Source organism: Cynoglossus semilaevis, chromosome 11 (assembly GCF_000523025.1).
Source record: "Cynoglossus semilaevis isolate Cse_v1.0 chromosome 11, Cse_v1.0, whole genome shotgun sequence".
NCBI lineage: Eukaryota > Metazoa > Chordata > Actinopteri > Pleuronectiformes > Cynoglossidae > Cynoglossus > Cynoglossus semilaevis.
In genome coordinates, this window is record NC_024317.1 from 17,627,347 (window position 1) to 17,649,676 (window position 22,330).

The following is a 22,330-nucleotide window of genomic DNA, read 5'->3' on the forward strand; positions in this document are numbered from 1 at the left end:
CCTCTCAAATTTTACGTTTTAAGACTTTTACTTTGAAGGCTCTACCAGAAACGACTCATGCCCTTATTTTCCACTAGACCGTGCCTTAAGAGTTAGTGAACGTTACAGTCAGCAGAAGCTCGGAATGGGAATTTGCAGAATTGAACTTGTTTCTTATGAAAGACTGGATGTTCGTTCGGCCGAGCAGAGACGAAAGTGAAAGTTAGTTTCTCATTTTTCAGTGTTTTGTTGTTTTTTTTCGTTCTCTGTATCGTTAGGAGAATCCGTTTCACCTCGATGCAGACAGGTGATGGATGTCAGCGGCGTTCAAGGTAAGAACACAATAAATGGGTTTTTAAAGAGAACGTGAAATTGAAAAAAATTAAGTTTATCTTGTAGTGTAAAATGAAGAACAATGTGAAGAATCACACAGGAAATTAAGTCTCCTCGAACTCTAAACTGCACAGAACAGACACTTGTCATACTTGACACGAACATGCTTTGAACATTTGTTCATACAAGATGAAAATGATTTTTTTTATAAATCTGGCAAAGAACAACAAAATAAACAAAAGTGACATTTTATTTTGTTTCTGTGAGAAACACAGTGAGAGAGAGAGAGAGGGAGGTTTGGTTGCAACTTAGTGAGTCACAAGTTGGCCTGGCAGTGGCTTATAGTCTACAAAACAAACACCAACACTCAGGTTTACCCAGCTGCCTTTGTTAGGACACTGCATTCACTTCCATTTATTTCACACCGCCCAATGACTTTTACTGTGTCTCTAACCCCACCATTACTTGTAATGGCGGAGAAGGTTTGGGAAAGAATTTAGAACAATTTCATATTTAAAATATTACAATTATATATATGTATATATATATGTATATATATATATATATATATATATATATAATATATTAAATATGAAATTCTTTCCCACACTTTCTCCGCCATTACAAGCAATATTTTTAGCTCTAGAGACAATAAAATGTGCTTAGTACAGACATGTGTACACCAGCAGTAACTGACTGCCAGAGTAATATTATCCTGGGATGAATGTTCCAAGCAGTATTGCCACCTGCTGTCGTGAAGCTTTTGCTGCTTGATTTACCTGAGTCTTAATAAAAACTACTTCAAAACGTAAATCACCTGCACAGCGCCTGTTCATACTTCTTTGTCCAAACTAACTGTCCTGATTCAATAGCACAAACACAGAACGGAGAAGGGTGGAGTCGTTTTTGTTCAACCGTTTGTGTCAGAAACAGAGACAGTGCCAAAGAGCTGGGTCTACATCAGTGTGAAAGAAAGTGCCCGTCACACCCATAATGGGGAAAACGATGAAAACATACACAAGGCTGACAATTAATCCTCTCATTGAATTGTATGACTAATATAATATTGATATAATAAATGGTATTGCCTCTGTTGCCAGAGAATGAGAACAGAACCAACAACATTCACAGACAAAGAAGGAGGAGAGAGGTGTGGAGCTCAATGCATCATGGGAAGTCTCTTAGCAGTGTGTGCCAAATGTAGCTAATCTAGCTGGAGTTCGGGCAAGTTGAGTCAGCGTGGAGTGTGCATGTGATCAAACTGTTACTTACAGTATAAAGGCATGAGAATGAAACATGTCAAAGTGTCAGTGCAGATGTGTGAGACATCGTCTGTCTGTGGGAGGTCGTCTGTCTGAGAATGTTTTGACCTAAGTGTTTCGGTGCATCTCTAATGTGTCTATAGTGTAATTTAAGGCTGTTGATTATGGGAGGAATGTGGTTCTACTGCTGCTGCTGAGGAACAAAAAAATGTTACTCGGTTCTTTGTTCTGTCTCTGATTCTGACTAGAATATGCTGAACTGCAGGTTACACCAGGTACCTGTGTGTGTGTTTGTGTGTGTGTGTGTGTGTGCAGTGTTACTGTACTTTGTTCTTTTACTTTTTCTTCTCTGTTATGTAACGTACCTTACAGCTCTTATATGAAGGACTTTTTTGTCTGCCAGTGTTGTTTGCAGCGGAGAGGTTATCACTTCAGAGAAAAAGTTAATGTTGTAAAATCAGAACACCGTGTACTTTTCCACACCCTTGCATTTAGGGTTGGGTATCGACAGGTACCTTGTGATATGATAGTTTCAAGATCTTTTGGCCACGTTAATCTCACGAGACAAGGATTCTGCAAAAATCAAAATATTGCAGTAGATTTCCTCCACAATGTCAATGAATTTCACATGAATGACAGTCATTTGTGTGAAATTAGTCAAACAAAGTGCATACTGCACAGTAAATACATTGTATTGTGATATTTTGTTTCTTTCCACATAAATCAGACAGTTGTGGTTGTCGTGGTATTGTGAATGGTGAATGGAGTGGTTCTGTGGTACACTTGGCCTTGGTGGTACCTCCAGCACTATATGGCAGATCCAGTACTGCAGTCATGGTTTTCAATGTGAACTTTCAAACTCTTTTAGAACAGTTTTAAAAACAGAAGCTATCTTAACTCGATCTTAACTCTGTCTAAGTTATCTTAGCTTAAGCTTAAGCTATCTTTTAACAGTGTTTCCTTTTTCGCTCTTTCCTGAACGTCACATCTTTCCTCAGTGGGAAATTATTTCATACAACCTGTTGTGGAGACAAGTCAGCATTTATATGTCAGCAGTCTGACCAGTCACTGAACTGTGTGGGGTTTTTAAAGATTTATTTACCTCCAAACCACATGCACCAAACAGGATTTGACGTGTGTTTTTAAGAGAAACATACAAAAGAAAATACAAAAAAAAATAAATAAATAAATAATAATAATTGTCCTAAAGTGAAGTGAACGGGCAACCTAAAAACAAATCTGAGGAAGAACAGAGACAGAATGAGACAAGGCAGAAGTGGACACAGGTTCAGAAAAACAACAGGACAAAGAGTCACAGACCACAGGAAGTAGATATGAACAAGGAGCACACTTGTGACATGACTTCAAAATAAAAGAGAATGTGAAAAACATGGAGATTTTAAGAGTAAAATAAATTAGAAAATGGATGTATGGATGGATGAAGAGATAATGACAGAATGAATTGATGGCTCAAAAGATGTAATGATCTGATGGATGTTGGATGGGTGAATAGATAATTAAAAGGTGTATGGATGGAGGATTCTTAGATGGATGAGTGATGGGTGGAAGGAGAAGATGATGATGAGTAGATGTCAGACAGAAACCCTCAGTCAGCTCTTGTTGATGTGTGAGTGCAGCATGAAGACACTGCAGAAGCCGCAGCTCTGTAGTTTGTGGAGAGTCAACACTGATGTGAGTGTGTGTAGCTGCAGGACGGTGTCTGTGGGATCAGGTCAACAAACAAAGAACTACTGTCGTGTGCGGTCATGTGTCTGTTGATTCACCACCGCTGAACAACAGACTGATTGGACGTTAGTGACACAGAAACACTCCAGACCATGGGTTAGTCCAACAGAAGTCAGGCTCTGTACAGGACACAAACACTGAGTGTTCTGTTTACGTGTGTGTGTGTGTTTACAGTGGGACTGAGGGAGAGAGAGAGAGAGAGAGATTAAAAACAGATGAGATATAAAAAAAAGTACAAGAGATGAGGGACATAATCAACAGCCTGACGCAAACTCACCTTTGATCGTAATAGTCATCGTTTGTGTGCGTGTGTGTGTTTGGGGTGGGATAATTTGCCTCATTGGAAAGACTGCTGCTACTTATAGGAATGAATTAGTCAGAAATACATTACTCATATTTTAAAAACTATACTTGTGAGTTAAACTCTCTCTCTCTCTCTCTCTCTCTCTCTCTCTTTCTCTCTCTCTCTCTCACACACACACATAGGCCCAAGGCTCTGACATTATACATGTCACTCGAGGTGGGAGCGGATGCGTCTTTAGTCTTATTGACATCCTGCACTGATATGTTTTTCCAGTTTAATTTTTAACCAGTGCAGAGTTTCAGAGGTGGGTACAGAGGCTGTGCTGGGAGGTGATGTCATCAGACCAGCTGTCCAGCATTCCTGTCATGGTGGAGTCATCAAAGAATGAATCAGTGGCTCAACCCTAAGAACAGCTACCTCATTGATTAAAAAAAAAGAAGACAGGAAGTACTTTCAAACTAGGACTCCCAGAGAACAATGCTGTGGGAAGGATTCATTTTGAGAGTCATATTCTGTTATGTAATAAGTACCTAGTAATGAAGATAGATTACTCTCATAAAAACAATAAAGAAATGACAAAATGTACCCTCCAACAATTTTAGGATTTGGCAAAAAAAGTTGTTGTGTTAGTTGTTAAATGTCAATTTTATAAATTATTTAAAAAATATATAACAGTAGCAGTTCATTATTTTTGATGTGTATATTCTGTACATTTATTGGGTATTTATCGTTACAATTCTGCTGTTGTTCTATTAACTCTATTAACTTTCTATTAACTTTTATATGTAAAGTCAGACTAAAACTTCAGTGTGTTCGCAGCACTTTAACTCCATGCAGTGATTTCTGCACATTTGGGATGTCCTTCCTCAGACAATTTATCCTAAGCTGAGGAGACAAGGTAGTGTAGAACCTAGAACGTTCCACAACACATTTAAATGTAGCATTAGAAAAAGAAAATCTTTAATATGAGCCTGTTCTTCATAAAAGGAGTTCAACTTACTGTTTGTGTCTAAGGGTTGATTTTAATGGCACACTTGCACTGACTGGTGAAAACCACTAGATGGAGATGAAGGTTCAAACTCAGTCCCTCCAGGTCTATTAAACTAATGGTTTTTGTTCAATGCACAGCTATTTCAAATACAAAACTATAAACAAAAGATCATAAACCTGCCTTTAAACTTTTAAATCTAAGTTCTAAAACAGCATTTACAGATCATTAAATCTGCCCTCAATAAAATATTCAGTCTGTTGATAATGTGCAATGTATTTGTGGAGTGATGCCTGTAAATCAGGCGATGAAGTCACTGTCATGGTCCCTGCTGAGGAACTGTTTGTTTATTAATCTTCCTTTCCTCTCTGTCTTTCTCTTTTCTTTCTCATTCTTTTCTTTCTCATTCTCATTCTCATTCTCTCCTCTAATGTCTCATTTTCCTTCTTTTCTTCTGCGTGTCCATCTGTCAGGTCGAAGTGGCCGAGGAAAACTTCCTCCTTCCCTCTTCCCTCATAATGGCTGGTTCCTCCGAGGGGTAAGGACACATCTCCTGCATAAAACATCTGATATTTTACTTCATCATAACAACAACAGGAAACAAAAAAAGAAAAGAAAATCAACACATCTGGTGCCTCGTGCATTCATATCATTGGGTTTCACCCATAGAACAGACTAACAGGCATTAAATGAAACAAGTAATGAACCATGTTGTTTTGCAGGTTGGTCAGTAAATTGCATTTAAAAATGTTATTTTTTGCATATTTCTTATCTTTTTCTTTATTGGTGTTAAAGAGAGTTTATGATCTTTATGTGTCAAAGTGTCCACCACTGGTGTCTCACTGTCTCCTGTAGCTCCTATTTATAGACACCTGTTTCCCCCAATGGCTGTCACTTCCTGTTTGTCCAGAGGGGACAGCCTGGACACACACACGCACACACACGCATACATATGCATACAGAGGCATTGTACAGAGTTCCTGTTCTTGAGTGTCTGTTGATCCACTCAAACCGTGACCTGAGGAGCTGCAGGAGGACGACGGACGAAGGCAGCGTAGAGAAGAAGACCAACGAAGTGAGAAGTGAGAAAAACAGAAGAAGAAGATTCTGACACAGGACTCCAGGAGCATCCAGTGGGGAAGCCAGGACAATGGAATAACAGAAGCACAGGAGAGAGGAAACCAAAAATGTGACTGTAAAGGAAGACAACGCAAAGGAGACGAGAGAAACCAGGAGTGAAGAAAGTCAGAGATAAGGACAAGTTGTTCCAGATGATGGAGTTGATTTAAGGAGTAGACGAAAAAGGAAATCCAATGTGACTGTGGGATAAACTCGTGTTTTGGTAGAAGTAGAACAGCAGATGTTTGTAAGGAACATCGTTTATCGTTGGAACTGTGTTTGAGAAGCAGATCTGGTCCTGATGATGGGCTGCTGTCTCTTTGTTTATTATCGGGTGAGTGTGTCCTGAATGAGAATAGAATCTCCCACTTCCTTCATTAATCAGGATGATCAGAGTCAGTGAGTTAATCATTATTCATCATGAGGAACTCCATCTGACACCAGGTCAATGTGTCTTAGTGTTTATGTTGACCTTAGGAACATTAGCCCTACAGCAAAGCTGTAGTTCACGTGTGCTTTAACTACACATTTGCGGTGTTTGCTTTAAACTCTTTGTTTTTAATGTTTTTCATTTTTTTTCTCCTTATTTCTTCACTTTTTCAGAGTCATAGAGTCTTACCTTCCACTGGTTTAACTGAAACTAAAAAGTTAGTAACTGCATTTTACTTTAAAGAAACATAGCTTAAGATATTCCATATGCTTGTTTTGTCAGATAATAACTGTGGAACTAGTGAAGAACCATTACCCCCAAAAAGCTGTAAAAGAAGAAGACTGTAATACATGAATAATAATAATAAATTAGACAAAGTGCTATATAACCTTTTTTCTTTCCCAAAAATATAAAAGGTATAAATAACATGAAGATAATCCTAAAAAAAATCACAGAATTTTTATCACCTCTCTTTGCACGGTTATATAGCTAGCAGACCATATATGGACATGGGGGTGAGAGGAGGGGCAGACGCCTCCTCCTTTTCCTCTGTTGGGTGGATGTAGTGATGAGGAGTTAAAGGTAAAGTCTGCCAGGTTATATAAGGCTGGGCAACAACAACAACTTCTCCACACAATAGTGAACAAACAGCAGACTTCCTGGGATTGTTTTTAATACTCCACTACTCTGATCTCAACATCCTGCTCCTACTCTCTTTACTCTTCTCCTCGGCCCCCTCTTTTCCCAGTCCTTTAACCTCAGTGCCCTTTTTTGATCTCTACCCTCACTTAGTGCAAAGCCCCTCTCTGTTCTTTTACCATCAACTCATTTTACCTTATCAGTTCTTCACCTGATATCCGATATTGTCCATACACTTCATTTACAATTCCGATATTAACCAAGACCGATACAGCAGGGTAGTGGTGGCCCGGTGGTTAAGTGCCGCCTGCTTACTAAGGTGATGGGTTAAAGCCATGTCCCCCCTAGGGGACAGAAGTTTTTTCACTCCCTCCAAAATTGAAATACCATTGAGTGCTGGGTAATATATTTTTATTTATCTGTACAAACCACTGTAAGAGTTGCTGTCACCCGCATTCTGCATACAACCCCCTGATTATCAATATAGATTAATGAGCTGAGTTCAGGTTGTAATGTTGTTGCTCATGAAATTAAATATTGCTTTGTTAATAATTAAAACAAGTATTAATGAGTGGTGTTTGTTGTCATATGTGCATGACAAGTACAACCAGAAGGCGTAGAAAATGATAAAAGCATGTTAGCATTTTAGCCTTTATGCATGACTTTTACATGTCATTTATCTTAGTTCACACAAACGCTCCATCTATTTGTTTCTGACCCGCCCCATCCCTGTCAAATTTTAGGACAATTGTGGCCCACGAGTCAAAAAGTTGATGTCAATGTGATTTGTTCTGATTTGATCTCGTTTCCATTGGTACCTCTCTATTTTTTTCCTTTTGATTCATTTACCAAAATGTCCATTATATTTCATTATGGTCTTTGTAATAAAAACTGACTTTTCAGTTTTTGTTTCGTTTTTTTGAAATGCATAAAGAGGAAGAATATTTTTTGTCATATTCTCCGTCAACAAAATAAGTTTACCTTAAAGATAAGAAAGTCTGTGTCGGAGGAGTCTTGTCGTAGAGCATGCTTCCACGGAATGCAAAATTCTTTCTTTTCTACGTTTGTCCACTGGACACCGGGATATTTTCCGCTGTTTATTTGTGTCATCAGCCATGGTACAAGCAGCTGTTTGGACTGTGACATTTCTGCAAAAAAAAAAAAAAAAGTTTTACTTATATTTTATGTACAACAGTTATTTTGAGCTGCTTTTTAATATCACTCCATAAATTTTAACTTTTGTAGATATTGTGCATTTTTTGTACCTAGTAATTTGCGGCAGCTGGACCATAGAGGGCGCTTCGGCACCACTTCACCTAGTATTTTTAGTTTTTTTTTTTTTAATAAACTATAATCACTTATTTTGAGTATGAGTGTGTTTTAAATGTCCCCCCTAGGGGACAGAAGTTTTTTCACTCCCTCCAAAATTGAAATACCATTGAGTGCTGGGTAATATATTTTTATTTATCTGTACAAACCACTGTAAGAGTTGCTGTCACCCGCATTCTGCATACAACCCCCTGATTATCAATATAGATTAATGAGCTGCAATGCTGCCATCTAGTGACTAGAGGCTTGTTTAGCGTTGATAATGTTCTGTTCATTTGTTATGAATTAACAGTTACAGGTATGGGAGAGGTAGTGAGGAAGAGAGTGCGGAGAGTGTGAGAGGAGGAAAAGGTGTTTTTGGGGAAAGCTGGGTTGAAAGCAATAAAGGTGTTTAGAACGAGTTACTGCAATAGTGTTTCAATAAAAGTTCTTGATGCACTGAGGCATCTGACTGGTCTGTCACCGGGGCTTTTTTTTAGAGCACACATCATTTCGCGAAACCCAGGCATTGCATTATCAGGTTTTCAATATCGAAGGAAAAACCAATAATGAGTCCTACATATATTACATAACTATGCTAATAACAGCCAATATTATCTGTCAGCCGATATTATAGGACATCCCTAGTTGCGATGTCCAAATATTTTATGTCATATCTGTGGAAACTAATTTTATCTGAGTCATCTCTCAATACTTATAATACAGTAGAATAAACATAAAATGCAGTCCCATGAACTCCTGTTGTTGTGTTTTGTGTGTTGTAGAAAAAAAGGAAGCAGGCCAGCAAAGATGCTGACTCCCTCAGTCTCTGCAGCCTGGACATTAATGTAAGTCAAATCTTTACTTTCTCTAAATGTTGCTATTGATTTGGAAAGTTTGACCTTTTGTAATTATTGTACATGGTTCATAATGGTGGGTTTAAATGGTTTAAATGCACAAAAAATGACTTGCCATAAGTATAAATGTGAGTGGGAATGGTTGTTTATGTGTCCCAGTGGTGGACAGGAGAACTGTCCATGGTGTACCCTTTCCTCACCAAAATGATTGCTGGGATTGGCTGTTCATTTGACCCCGCCCTCTGTGACCCTGGAAAGGACAGTAAAAGTAGAGAATAGATGAATAAACCAGTGACCATTTAAAAAGAAAAGGTCAGAGAAGATAGTGTTTTTATTCTAATGAAACTTACTTTAAAAGGAAAAGCTAGAACTTATGTTATCAGTCGCGTTTGTCGCTGATAACTTGACAAATTGACCATCCATATGTTGTTTGTTTCCAAACAGGTTTAAGTCCCGTATCTGACCATAAATTGTTGTAGACCCTGTGGGGTCATCAGCCCTCGTGTTCGACCACCTTTCCTCTGTGTGTGTGTGTGTGTGTGTGTGTGTGTGTGCGCGCGTCTGTATTTTTAGCCGTCTGCCAGCAGCCCGTTCCTTCCTGGGCGTTTCCTCCTCTACTCAGTCTTACACAGGATGTCCACCCTGTTCAATACACTCCAGTGTGACAAACAAATCATCAGTTCAGTGTTGGTTCAAACCAGCTCTGGTAGACAAAGGACGCCCCATTGTTTCTCTACTGCTGGTCACTGACTCATATACAGTCACATTGTGCTCTGACTGAAAAACCAGGACCTGCAGACCACCTTATCTGATGTAAGGGACGTTTATATTTTCTTTTATAAAAACCAGTACCTTTAACAGTAGAGTTTTATATATAGGAACAGAGATTAATAATAAAATATATATATATATATTTTATCATCTCACTTGCCAAATTCTGTATAGCAATAACATTGTAATATTCAGCCTTTATGCCATTATTGCTTACATTTGTATACAAAATCCATTAGAACTCAAAATGAAGACAGAAATAAACAACACTGTCATTCAGTCATAACTCAATTTTTATGGACACTGTTCAGATTCATACAGATTCATGTCTGCTCTATAAACACACGAGCGCTTAAGCTGCCCCTCTGCTCGCGATGGTGATGGGTTAAAAGCAGAGGTCACATTTGGTTGTGTGTGCTGCGTCACAATGACAAATAATTCACTTTTAGAAAAGTCCAAGGACAAGGACGTTGTAAACCCTGTTAATTTATAAAAACGACACGTTAGCTTGAGAAACTGCTGAGTGGCTATAGATGTAACAAACTATTAATTATATATAATGGCTAAATAATTCTTACAGTTGTTCTGAACAGTCAACATATTCACTCTGATGGTTTCTACTGGGCACCAGTGAGAAGTTATTGATAATTTCAGCAGCTAATTAAAAACAGTCGAAGTCCTCTAGGTCACATGGTTAATTACAAGTCATTGATTTGAACTTGTGAACACAGAACAGCACAACTGTTCTAAATTGGCTGGGAGAAAAACAATTTTGAAAACAAATATCACCAGTTTTCTTTTTTGAGGGGGGTATCAATTGTATATTTTTTTACACCTTAAGTAAATCTGGAGACAAACATAAAACATATACTACGTACAGTACTGTATATTTCATGTTTCCCAGTCAGTGTAAAATGGGGTCAGATTTGATTCTTTTCTGGGATCAGCTGTTATTTCAGGGCATCCACAGTCTCCTATCATCAAACAATGGCCTGACTCATTCTGAGGGTGAGCTACTGTCAGCTCGTAATGAGGTGTTTAATGTCCCCCGGTCGGAGGATTATCTTTTAAAAATGACACACAGAAGCTGCTCAGACAAAAGAGCTCTACTTTATGACAGTGATCTCACTTTACAAGTTCTTGTTCTTTGTTCCCCAGAAAAGACAGTATGCTAACTCAGAACAATTCCCTGCCTCAGTGTTGACAGTGACCACACAAACATATATTGTTATATATATATATATAGTGCTTTCAAAAGACAAAGAAATAACATCGAACATTTTGTTTGTTGAACATTGAATTAAATTAATAAATAAAAGTTGTACAACTGGAACCACTTGATTCATTAGTTGTCTGGAAATTCTGTGATAATTTGCAAAAAAAAAATCTTAGTGAAGTTTCACAGTCAGTATCTGCTCCTGGGTTATCATTATAATTGTTTTAATCCTTGAATTTAGACTTTAAGTTAAATGTATTTGGCATTTTATGTCTAACAGTAACCACCATAATCTAATTGTTATTATACAGAACTTAAATCATCAACCAAGTTTCAGCTCTTGAGAAATGTTCTGTGGCTGAACACAATAATGGTCCAAACCAAGGACGCAGCTCTGTCCGCCTGCAGGCCACTTGCCTTGATTAATGAGAGGCTGAGCAGAAAAGTCCCATCAGGCCAAGCAGCTCCAGTACCACATGCTGTGCACAGTGCTGTGTGACATTGAAGAATTTAAATTTGTTTATAAAATGCTGGACAGATACAGTGGATTTTTATGCACTTTAAAATTCCAGATTTAAAGAGTACTGCAATTTGAGGTGCAAAATGAGTTTACGAGTTACCACTTTTACAAACATAAAGGTACTTTTTAATGTGATGGCATCAATGGTGTGTTATGCAGGCTCTTGGGACTGGAGTCAGTGATGCAGTAACTTAATCTCAGTAAAGAAATCAATTACAATAAGGGGGCAATAGGGAGTGCCAAATTATTATCTCACCTAGGGCACCAAAATGTTATTGAATTTAAGTGATACTGCAGACTCAAAGTACTACGGTGAATGCGATAAGACGGGAATTCTATCTACACGATGCCCATCGTGAGCCTGCACTGCTCCTGCCACCCACTGTCTTAAACACAGTCAGCATTAATGAATGCATTAACCCAATATTGATGCGATAACCTGACCAGCCCTAAAATTTAATACTTATTAAAAATAACAATATTTATTAAAAACATGGAGCACAGACATGTATAGTTATATTGTGTTCTTTTCTGTCGTCGCATTGTTGTAAAGACAACACCCTGGACTGTCTTCAACCTTGGTCTTCATTGAAACAATGCCCACATGACAAAGGTCTGCCCCGGGCTTCGTCTGTGGTGTCGACTGTGGCGTGTTTCTGTCTTTGGGAAACTCACATTGTTTCCACTGAGATAAACTTCTAATTTCAACCACTGAAGAAGATGCTATTGTGTCAGTAGGCAACCCCACCCTAGAAGGACAATGTCTGATGGTTTTATACGGAACTGCTTTTTACTTTAGAGATCTTTCCTAGTAACAGTGTGGGAAGTGAGTTCAGTGCAAACAACCATCACCCAGGCTTCCTCATTGATGATGTTTAGTTTTTAGATCTTAATCAAACATACATAAAACAAATAGAAGATTCTTTCTAGATATATATATTTGCAACGAGCAGAAAGGATGTAAAGTGAGTGAGCCAATAAGTGAGTCACAGGGAGAGAGAGAGAGAAAGAGAGAGGGTGTGAGAGAGAGAGAGAGAGAGAGAGAGTCAGTAAAGAAATGACCTTCACAAGAGAATTCTAAAAACAAGTCAGACAGAGGAACGGGATTCAGAACTTCGTACAGTCTAAACTGCAGGTTTTTGGACCACATTTTTACCAGACTCTTTTATCTTGGACCACCAGGAAGGAGCTGATCCACATGGACTGTTTAGAAGTCAGTGGAGGTGCTGAACTGGATCTGGGTTATTCGTTCCTTTGTCCAGTAGCAGGGTCTGAGCTGTAACTGATAATAACAGCATAGTGATGAAATGATTCTCTTATTATTGCCAGATATTGCCTTTTGATGCTTAACACCTAGTGAGTTATTCGTTCCTTTGTCCAGTAGCAGGGTCTGAGCTGTAACTGATAATAACAGCATAGTGATGAAATGATTCTCTTTGCTAACGGACTACTTGCCTTTTGATGCTTAACACCTAGTGAAGAAACAATAGAAACTGCTTCTGTTTTTTCTCAATTATTAAGAACGGTTATCAGCACCAGTCAGGTATCTGACCACATTCTCAACATCACCTTCTCTGAATGGATGAAAATGACTGAAACCTCTCACAGTCTCCTCTTGGATTTTATTTTTCTTTCACTGCATTTTCTTAAAATACAACAGTACTCAGCTGGATTGCAGTTTTTTTAAATAAATATATGTCTGGATCCTCACTTGTACTGGACATGGTTGGACATGTGCTGGCCTGAGCTTTTCTGGCTGCTGTTAGAACAGTTAAGGTCTGGATGTTCTGTTGAGTTCTGCAAAGAGAAGAGCAGCATGGGCAAACAGGTGGAGGTAAGAATTTATCAGTCATTGGTTTATAGATGAAGTGGTTAAGCTGTGGTTCACTTATTAATATTTCAAAAATACGTAAATAAAGTGAATGGAATCAAATTATTTACTAATATAAATTAAATTGTGTGCTTCCACAAAACAAGGTTTAAATTAAATAAAAAATATGTTTTAAAAACCATCACTCCTGAACCGTCTGTCCTTCGGCTCAGGTTACTCTCTATTTGTACTGTAGTATTTGTGTGTCATCAGCGTATTGAAGAGAAAACTCAGGGACCTCATTAATGCACATTTTTAAGGTAATTTTTAACTTTTGTCTCATCAGCAGTGAAAAACAAAATGTAAAAAAAATGGGGCACACAGGGTGGTATTATTGATCAGCTGGTTTCTAAGTTTAGGCTCAAAGAACATTTTGCAGTGCAGTGTGTCAGCTGATTGTGGGCTGCAAGGCAGATGGGAGATTCATTGTGTGTGTGTGTGTGTTTGTGTGTGATCTGATCCTGTGGTTGAAGCTAGGATAGAGTTGGAGTTAGGCAGTATGTTCAGGTTTTTGATTCATTTTTGGGAAGGAAGTACACACAAGGTCCACATGTCAACTTTTTTTTATATAATTTTATTTTTAGTTTGATTTTATAATTAACATTTATATAATAAAACTCATTTCCTAACCTTAGTTATTGCCATTTTATGACTAACCCTAATCTTAACCCAACTATATTTGAAATCCTTATATTTTGGCCTCATGAATCAGATGTTAATTATCACAACCAGGTTTTGTTCTTTGTTATGACTAATGCTTGTATTAAAAAAAATTCAGTGACATGCCGGACATTGTGCTGAATAGGTAACAAATGCAAACACACATGCGGACGCACACACACACGCGCTCAAAAACAGGATGTTGTTTGTTTGCGGACGCGCACACACACGCGCTCAAAAACAGGATGTGGAGCCATTGTCTGGACTTCAGTCCACACGCTCTTGTATTTGTAAGTGATTTGGTTTGAATATGTTATTCTCTCTCAGGAGCCCAGCACTAAGCGCAGTAAACCAGTATCTCGGGTGGCATCACTGGCCAGTCTGCTGCCTCCTGTCAAAACCACCCCACTGAAGAGGATTGGCCTGACACTGCAGGTAAGTCACGGGACTGCACTATGGACACAAACCTCCGATTTGTCCAAGGAAACAGACACAGAGAGAGACGTTTGTGCTGAAGTTGATGTTTTATGTGACATTAAAATCAAACTTCATTAAACTCAAACTATATGTGAGCTGTATTACAAATGATGCCACCAACCATTTTGTTTCTGATTCAAGCTCGTGTGAGTCAGTGGTTTTTTCCATTTTATATGAACTCAGATTTCTATTTATGAATGTGAAAGAATAGATTTTTAAGACGATGTGTGGTGTTTTTTATTATCATTTTAGAAGGAATAAGAACGATTTGAAATACATTTTTATTAGTATTTTTTAAAATCAATTAATTAGACATTTCAGGGGACCCCATTTAAATTCAAGGTGTCCTCATGTGGGGCCGAGACCCCAGGGCTGAAAAACACTGATGTAAGCTAATAACACACGAGGTGTAGTGAGTGACTTAAGTGCTCCAACAAGTCTAATCTAAATGTCTCCTTCAACTAAAACAAGGATTTTGTGTCTTTATTTTTTGATTCATTTGAACTCTGTGTTTTCTTCATCTGGACAGCGATCTATAAGCCTTCGTAATGGCAGTCAGATCAAGAAAACCTCTCCGCCTCCACCGCCTCCGTCTGCGACGATGAAGGTGCGGACCATCGCAGTGACAAATCCGTCCTCTTCCACAGTGACACCTAGAAATTCTATGACAGCAGCGCCAAGTGCCAAGCGCAGGGACAGCAAACTTTGGAGCGAGACATTCGATGTTCATCTGGGAGCGACTCAACCTCTGAGCCCAAAAGAGATAAAACGACAAGAGGTAGGAAGAATGAAACACAATGCACCTGTTGGACTCACAGTTGTCACAAATTGACTTTTAATAATATCTGAATTGGAGTTTCAGCCTAAATTCCTCCCTCTCCTCTTTTAGGCTATCTTTGAGTTGGCTCAGGGTGAACAGGACTTAGTGGAGGATCTGCGGTTGGCTAAGAAGGTGAAAACTGCTTTAGTCTTTTACCTGATGGACTCCTTTTCACTGTTAATATTTACAAATAAAATGACATTCGTTTGTGTTTGCTTGTGTGCTGAAGGCTTACCGTGACCCAATGTTGAAGCTGTCAATCATGACTGAGCAAGAGCTGAACCAGATCTTTGGTAACCTGGACTCGCTGATACCTCTGCATGAAGGTGTGTCAGAGCTTCTCCACTTAAATCATTTGCTTAAGACAGTGTTTTTTCAACCTAGGGTCGCTACCCCAAGTGGGTTGCCTGGAATTCAAATGGGGTCACCTGAAATGTCTAGTAATTGATAAGAAAAAATGACCTAATAGTGCAGGTACATCACAGGCCTGCAATATGGACACCAAACTCAAACTAAATAAATAATTATTAAAAAATTATCTGCTACTCTGGTACTACTTCGACTATATCGATATTGAATCATTAAGATCAAGGGTGTCATACTCAAATTCACAGTGGGCCTAAATTAAAAACTGGGAGGAAGTTGTGGGCCAAACTTAATATTAACCTTAACCTTAATATGTATTAAAATTGACTGGAAATGTGCATGTTTTCCCTTCTCTCCAGATATGTAATGTAGATTTGACCTGCATGCCTGAGTTTGACCCCTGGGATTTAGATCAATATTAAATTAATTTGAATCACTTGTGAGAATATCACAATCAATTTGTGATATTCTCAACAATACCCAGCCCTAAAGTACAGCATGTCTCTCTAAGGAAGTCTCCTAAATAATAGTTTAGGAACCAGGATTCTAATGCAACCTCTCTGGTCTGATTGGTGTCTTCATGTTCTCTTCAGACCTGCTGAGTCGCCTCAGAGACGCCAGAAAACCCGATGGTTCCACAGAACATGTTGGACACATCCTGACTGACTGGGTCAGTGTTTTTTTTTAACTTTAACATATATTGGTGATCATGAGACCGTGTCTCCTACTCTCTCATGCAACAACTTCATTTCTTTCCTCTGCAGCTGCCATGTCTCTCCTCCTACACTCCTTACTGTAGCAACCAAGTGAAGGCCAAGTCCTTGCTGGACCAGAAGAAGCAGGATCGACGAGTCCAGGACTTTTTGCAGCGCTGCCTCCAGTCACCCTTCAGTAGGAAGTTGGACCTTTGGAATTTCCTGGACATTCCTCGTAGCCGACTGGTAAAATACCCACTGCTGCTCAGGGAGATCCTGAAGCACACACCCAACGACCACCCAGATCGGCAGCACCTGGAGGAGGCGGTAAGAACCTTTTTCTATGTTTTAATGACCAAAACTAGCAGATCCAGTTGAGTAAAAAAATATTTTTCAAAAATGACAAAATCTTGTATATTTTGTGTAATGTCTAAATTATTTGTATTTTAGCTTAAGCTCCTACCTCACCATGTTGGTAAATATGATGTATTCTGTTTGCAGATGCAAATGGTTCAGAATGTGGTTGCGGACATCAACCGGTGTACAGGTGAGTCGGAGTGCCAGTACTACAAAGACCGTCTGCTGTACACGGAGGACGGGTGGAAAGATGAACTGATTGACCGGTCCAAGACACTGAGCTGCCACGGAGAGCTGAAGAACAACAGAGGACTGGTCAGTGGATTTAGGACACCACTGTTGTCTATTGAAGGTTCAGTATGTGAGATGGCAGGAGGGTTGACCTAATGCCGGTTCACTAACGTCTCATTTCCTTCTCCATTCTTGTGTCTCTGTCCAGAAGCTCCATGTCTTTCTGTTCCAGGACGTCCTGGTCATCACCAGGTCTTTGGCACTCAATGACCAGCCAGTCAGCTATCAGCTCTGCCGCCAGCCCATTCCCATCCGTCTACTGGACCTGGAGGACCTGTCAGACGGGGAGATGAGAGTGGGCGGCTCCATCAGAGGAGCTTTCAGCAACACAGAGCGCAGTTAGTGCCACACACACACATACACAGCATAAAAAAACCAAGCCTGACTCAGAATTGGAAGAAATTCACTTTGAACAGCAAAACTTAATTTATAATGCTTAAAAAACAGTTTTCCCACAAATCCTTTTTTAATCCTTTTTTTCTTATTAGTCCCTATGTAATGTGGGTGAATTAAAGTGAAGTGCACATCCATTGTTAAGGATTGTACAACATGATTGGATATTTCTCACCTCATTTACCAATATTCCTATCAGATCATGTTAGAAAACTTAACAGTGGACATGTACTGCTGTCTTATTAAAGTAAAATGTTTTTTTAGTTTGTAGCCTTAGCCTTTTTTGCCAATAAGATATAACTGATTCAGTAATTTGAGCTGAATCTGACTCATGTCACTCCTGTCACTCTGCGTTTCACAGCCAAGAACTTCTTCAGGGTGTCATATCGTACTGCAGCTCAGCTTCAGAACCACTATTTCCAGGCCAGTGACGCCTTCAACAAACAGCAGTGGATCAACTGTATCAGACAAGCAAAGGAGGCCGCAGCTCTGACTGGAGACCAGTCCCCAATTACAGGACAATGTCTGGAGACAAAACCAGAGGGACAAGTAGGGCCACTCGACAGGACAACACAGATTTTGCCATCTGTTTCGAGGGATGCTAATGGAAAAGGCACATGTGGGGAGCTGGAGACAGGGCCTGGCTTGGAAGGAGAAAACCATGTCAATGGATTTAGAGATCAAAGTTCAGACAAAGAGGCCAGAGAAGATCGTACAACAACTAGGACGGTCGGGGACATGGAGACACATGATTGTAGCACAGAGCTTGAATTAGATGGTGAGGTGAAGATGGTTGATGACCCCAGCCCAACAATCACTGAAGACAACATAGGTAAGATGGAGACAGGGCTGGAACCCTGCCATGAGATGTTGGGGGAGGAGGTGACCACCAGAGAAGACCAGAAGATGGATGAAGAGGAGAGGATCAGTGACATCGACAGTGATGGTTCCTCCATGCTTCCGTGTGCTGCTTCTACCACTCAGAAGGAGAAACAAGTCCATGAGGAGGTGCAAAGTGACATGAAGGAAGAAGAAGAAGAGCAGGAAGACGTCATGGACGTCACCGAGGTTGACACAGTGACGGGCGAGGAGCTGGTCCTCAGGTGCTGAGAGAGAATAATCAGAGCAGGCAAGAAAAATAAAACACCAAGGGACGCAAGGCAAGGCAAGAAAAATAAAACACCAAGGGACTGACAACAAATATGAAACGACCACATAAGACACATTTAGTTGCAAAAAAAACCTGCTGAGCTCCTTCTATTCTACAATTGATGCTTCCTCGTTTGCAGTTGGATGGCGATGTCCATATTAAGGGAACCACTTTAGGAACTGTGTTACAAAGACGGTGTGTAGTCTCCAATGACTCCAGTGGAAGCTGTAAAAATGACTGGAAGTCAGTTGTCCTCCAGTAATATACATCAATCACAGGAGATTGTTTTTTTTCTTCCTCAGGTGGTTTTATGTCTCTTAAACATGTCTCTCAGATGAACACAAATAGCACATAAAAAAACAACTTTGTGTCTCTTCAACATGTCAGTCGCCATGTGGGAAAAATCAAACCAAAATGCAGGAATTTCAATACAAAGGTGGACACTTGAATATTTTTGATACACTTGATGACATGTATTTATGGTTTCACTGCCTCTTCATATATTGTGATATGTAGCATTTACTGTTCACTGCCCCTGGCTGTCACAGGGTTTGGCCCTTGAAAGACAATAAACGACAATAAACACAGTATATAATGCAAAATGTTTCCAGGGTGAAAGACAACCAGCAACATATGGCCAAACAGATACAACAAACTGATATGATGGTGCATATATTTTTGTATTACCTTTTAATTTCTTTTTAAAACTTCAACACATTCTGCAGCTACAAAAAAAATCTACAAAAAGGAATTTCATGTCCCTTATGTAGAAGTTTGGATTGTATTATATATTTGATACAAGGAAATGGTTCTAAATCTATGGATCTTTAAAACTTCTAGAACAAAATCAAGCAGGAATTTTCATTCAATTTTTATGACATGTTTTAAATCAAATGCATTATGTTAACACTAGTTGTTGTCTTTTTTTTACATTGTTCTGTGAAGCCACTGCAGGGATTCAGTCACGGCACTCCAGACAGGAAGTTGATGCACTGTACAGAATGTACTATATGAAATGAATGTATAGTCTGTCTCTCGAAGACTGTATAAACAAAGATATTTTTCTATTTTGAAAGATTCTTGCTATGTTTGGATCTGGGTCACAGCCCAGTTGAACGTTTTGGCTCTCCTTTGTTCGTGAACACGACACCAATTGAAGGATTTTTTTTTATCCCCGTAGTCACAGCACCAAAATTGAAGAAATCAGCTCGTAGGTAGTCCCAGGCAAGGAACAGCCGGTAGATGGCCGATTCATTCAATAACAAAACGCCAAACCCACACAGGTCCAATGGTAGAGCAAAATAAGACGAGGCATTGAAGGAAACCTCATACAACAGAGATTTCCAGACCGTTGCTAGTAGCAAATTCAAAGACTAACTTCTTCTGAGAATAACTTCTATGGTTTGCACTTTTATACCTGTCTGGGGGGAGTGGAGGTTAGGCCTCTTGTGGCCAATTATATTATTGTTATTGTCCTGGTAATTGATCATGGTTGTCCCTGCGGCCACCACTATGTGGCGCTGCTGCTCCATGATTCGATGATTTGTAGTTTTATGAACCTTTTGTCGCGGACCGGGGTGTTATCACAACAGTATACAAACAGTATATATATGTATATACACACAAGGTCTAAACTATTGGTTATAATTGTCTTGATGTCATCCATGAACTCAATAAAATGGTTATCTCTGACAAATGTCTTTGCTTGTGTTTAAATTCACAGAATTTCTAAATAAAAAGAGAGAGTAAATTGTAGGGTAATTCCCAAAAATGTGGTTATTCAGTTAAATTCCATTGTCAAATTACACATTTGACGCTGTTGTCATGTAGATGATAAGACAAGAACATAAGTGCATTTAAAAAATTACTGAAATACTGAGATCTGAAACTTTAAAAGTTTTAACCTGTTAATGTTAAGGTTACTCGCCACATCAGTTTTGTGCTGAAAATCCGAAGTACTAGGGATGTTAGTTTAGAGTCTAAACTAACGGACAACCGGTGAGTTTAAACTGGGCCGCTCGACAACTCTTACTGTATTTTAAAAAGGGTAACGTTGCAATGACAAACTGACGCCAGAAGAGTGCAGTAAATCCACTACAAGGCTTTATTCACATTGTTGAAAACCTCAACGAAGAAGACGAAGACTCCAGGAAAACATGGTTGTTCTGTGTTGCTTCGATCCTGACCACTATTACGTTATCCGAAGGTAACAACGGTGTCACTCCGGGGCTGTAGCTGACGAACGGCGACGGAGTGACGGTTAAGAAGAGAGAGCCGTCGCTTCGAGATAGGTTCTAACCATGGACAACAATGGGAGTAGGAGGGCGGCAGCTCGCCCAAGGGTGTCTTACCCGGGTACTGGTGCTAACGTTAGCCCGCAAGATGGCGAGGTAATCGAGATACATTCTCCTAAGGAAAATCAAACTGGTGCAGACAGAATGAGCGTTGCTGGCGGGATCATGAACCGTAGGAACTCGGCACCGCAGCTGGTCCACATGAGGCATATGCCGAAGGAGCCGAACAAGTTCCACATACCGAGAAAGACTAAAGTGAAGATGGGTGAGTGGTCGGCAAATGCTCGGAATTTCAGAAAAATATGTAAACAGTTAATAGTTTGAACACGTTTTTTGCTTGCAAGTACTATATACTTCAACAAAATGTTTTTTTTTTTAAATGATTTGATACCTGCGTGGCATTTGTTGTCGGACAGCTAAGCATCCATAACAGATATAAAAGGTGTCAAGTGAAACTACACTACTGTTGTATGTTTACTTTGGTGCGATAAGTTTCATGAACATTTATCACATTCTTTTACTTATAAATGTGACTACTCGATTTGTCCCAATTATCACAAATTGTGACAGTAACGTCTACAGTGGCGTGACTGATATCATTTGATTTCAGGCAAATCAGTGTCACCGTTATTATTAGTATTCACGGTGATAATATTTGCATCCGAATATTTGTAAAATATAGAAACACAAATACAGATACACGCTATAAGTCAATGTGGAAGTTGGATAGGATATTGTTTCAAGCGTTCATCTGAAACAGTACTGTACTTTGCTAAATTGACTTAAAAACACTTCAGAGACAAAATATTTATTGTTTAAACCAATGCACTTTGTGACGTGATGCCTGCATTATTTCTAAAAAAGCTTGGCTTGAACTGAGTGTCCAACTCCCATGAGATCAGAACCAAAGAAGAGGTGTAGTTTGTGTGTCTTCTGAGAACCTGGCACAGCAGACACAAAAGGCTGCATACGATAATTGGTTGATTAACAGCTGTGGTCCCTGGATGCCAAAACCATCTGTTTCATTGTAATAATAACCTGTAGATGGAAAATTATAAATGATGTGACTCAGAAACACTTAACGCTTAACACTTACCATATTAATATAATATTACTGTAGTATTTATATTGCTTTTGATAGAATAGAAGAGAATAGCCCCTAGTTGATGCTTCATTCTCATTCAAATACTTAAAAAAAAACAGTGTGCACTCAATAAAGGTTTGGGAACTGAGGACACTAACTGTTGAAGCTTTGTAGGTGGAATTCTTTCCCATTCTTGCTTGATGTACAGCTGCAGTTGTTCAACAGTCCGGGGTCTCCGTTGTTGTATTTTACACTTCATAATGCGCCACACATTTTCAATGGGAGACAGGTCTGGACTGCAGGCAGGCCAGTCTAGAACCCGCACTCTTTTACTATGAAGCCGCGCTGTTGTAACAGGTGCAGAATGTAGCTTAGCATTGTCTTGCTGAAATAAGCAGGGG

The 22,330-nt window shown here is 39.3% G+C and overlaps 1 protein-coding gene across 5 annotated transcripts; it reads left to right on the forward strand.

The window, feature by feature from the left end:
* Positions 1-67: 67 nt before the first annotated feature.
* On the forward strand, positions 68-20,247 carry arhgef3 (Rho guanine nucleotide exchange factor (GEF) 3). 5 transcript variants are annotated; one of them, XM_008321049.3, is made up of 13 exons: positions 68-311; positions 5,086-5,150; positions 8,894-8,956; positions 14,330-14,437; positions 15,009-15,257; positions 15,369-15,431; positions 15,529-15,625; positions 16,259-16,335; positions 16,430-16,687; positions 16,862-17,032; positions 17,157-17,346; positions 17,763-18,530; positions 18,567-20,247. In XM_008321049.3, the coding sequence occupies exons 1-12, from the start codon at positions 290-292 to the stop codon at positions 18,509-18,511; spliced, it is 2,112 nt and encodes a 703-aa protein (XP_008319271.1). In that variant the 5' UTR covers positions 68-289; the 3' UTR covers positions 18,512-18,530; positions 18,567-20,247. The 5 variants fall into 5 exon arrangements, with proteins under 5 accessions (XP_008319271.1, XP_008319272.1, XP_024915739.1 ...); XM_008321050.3 differs by having other exon boundaries at positions 17,763-18,525; positions 18,557-20,247; XM_025059971.1 differs by lacking the exon at positions 5,086-5,150.
* Positions 20,248-22,330: the final 2,083 nt, after the last annotated feature.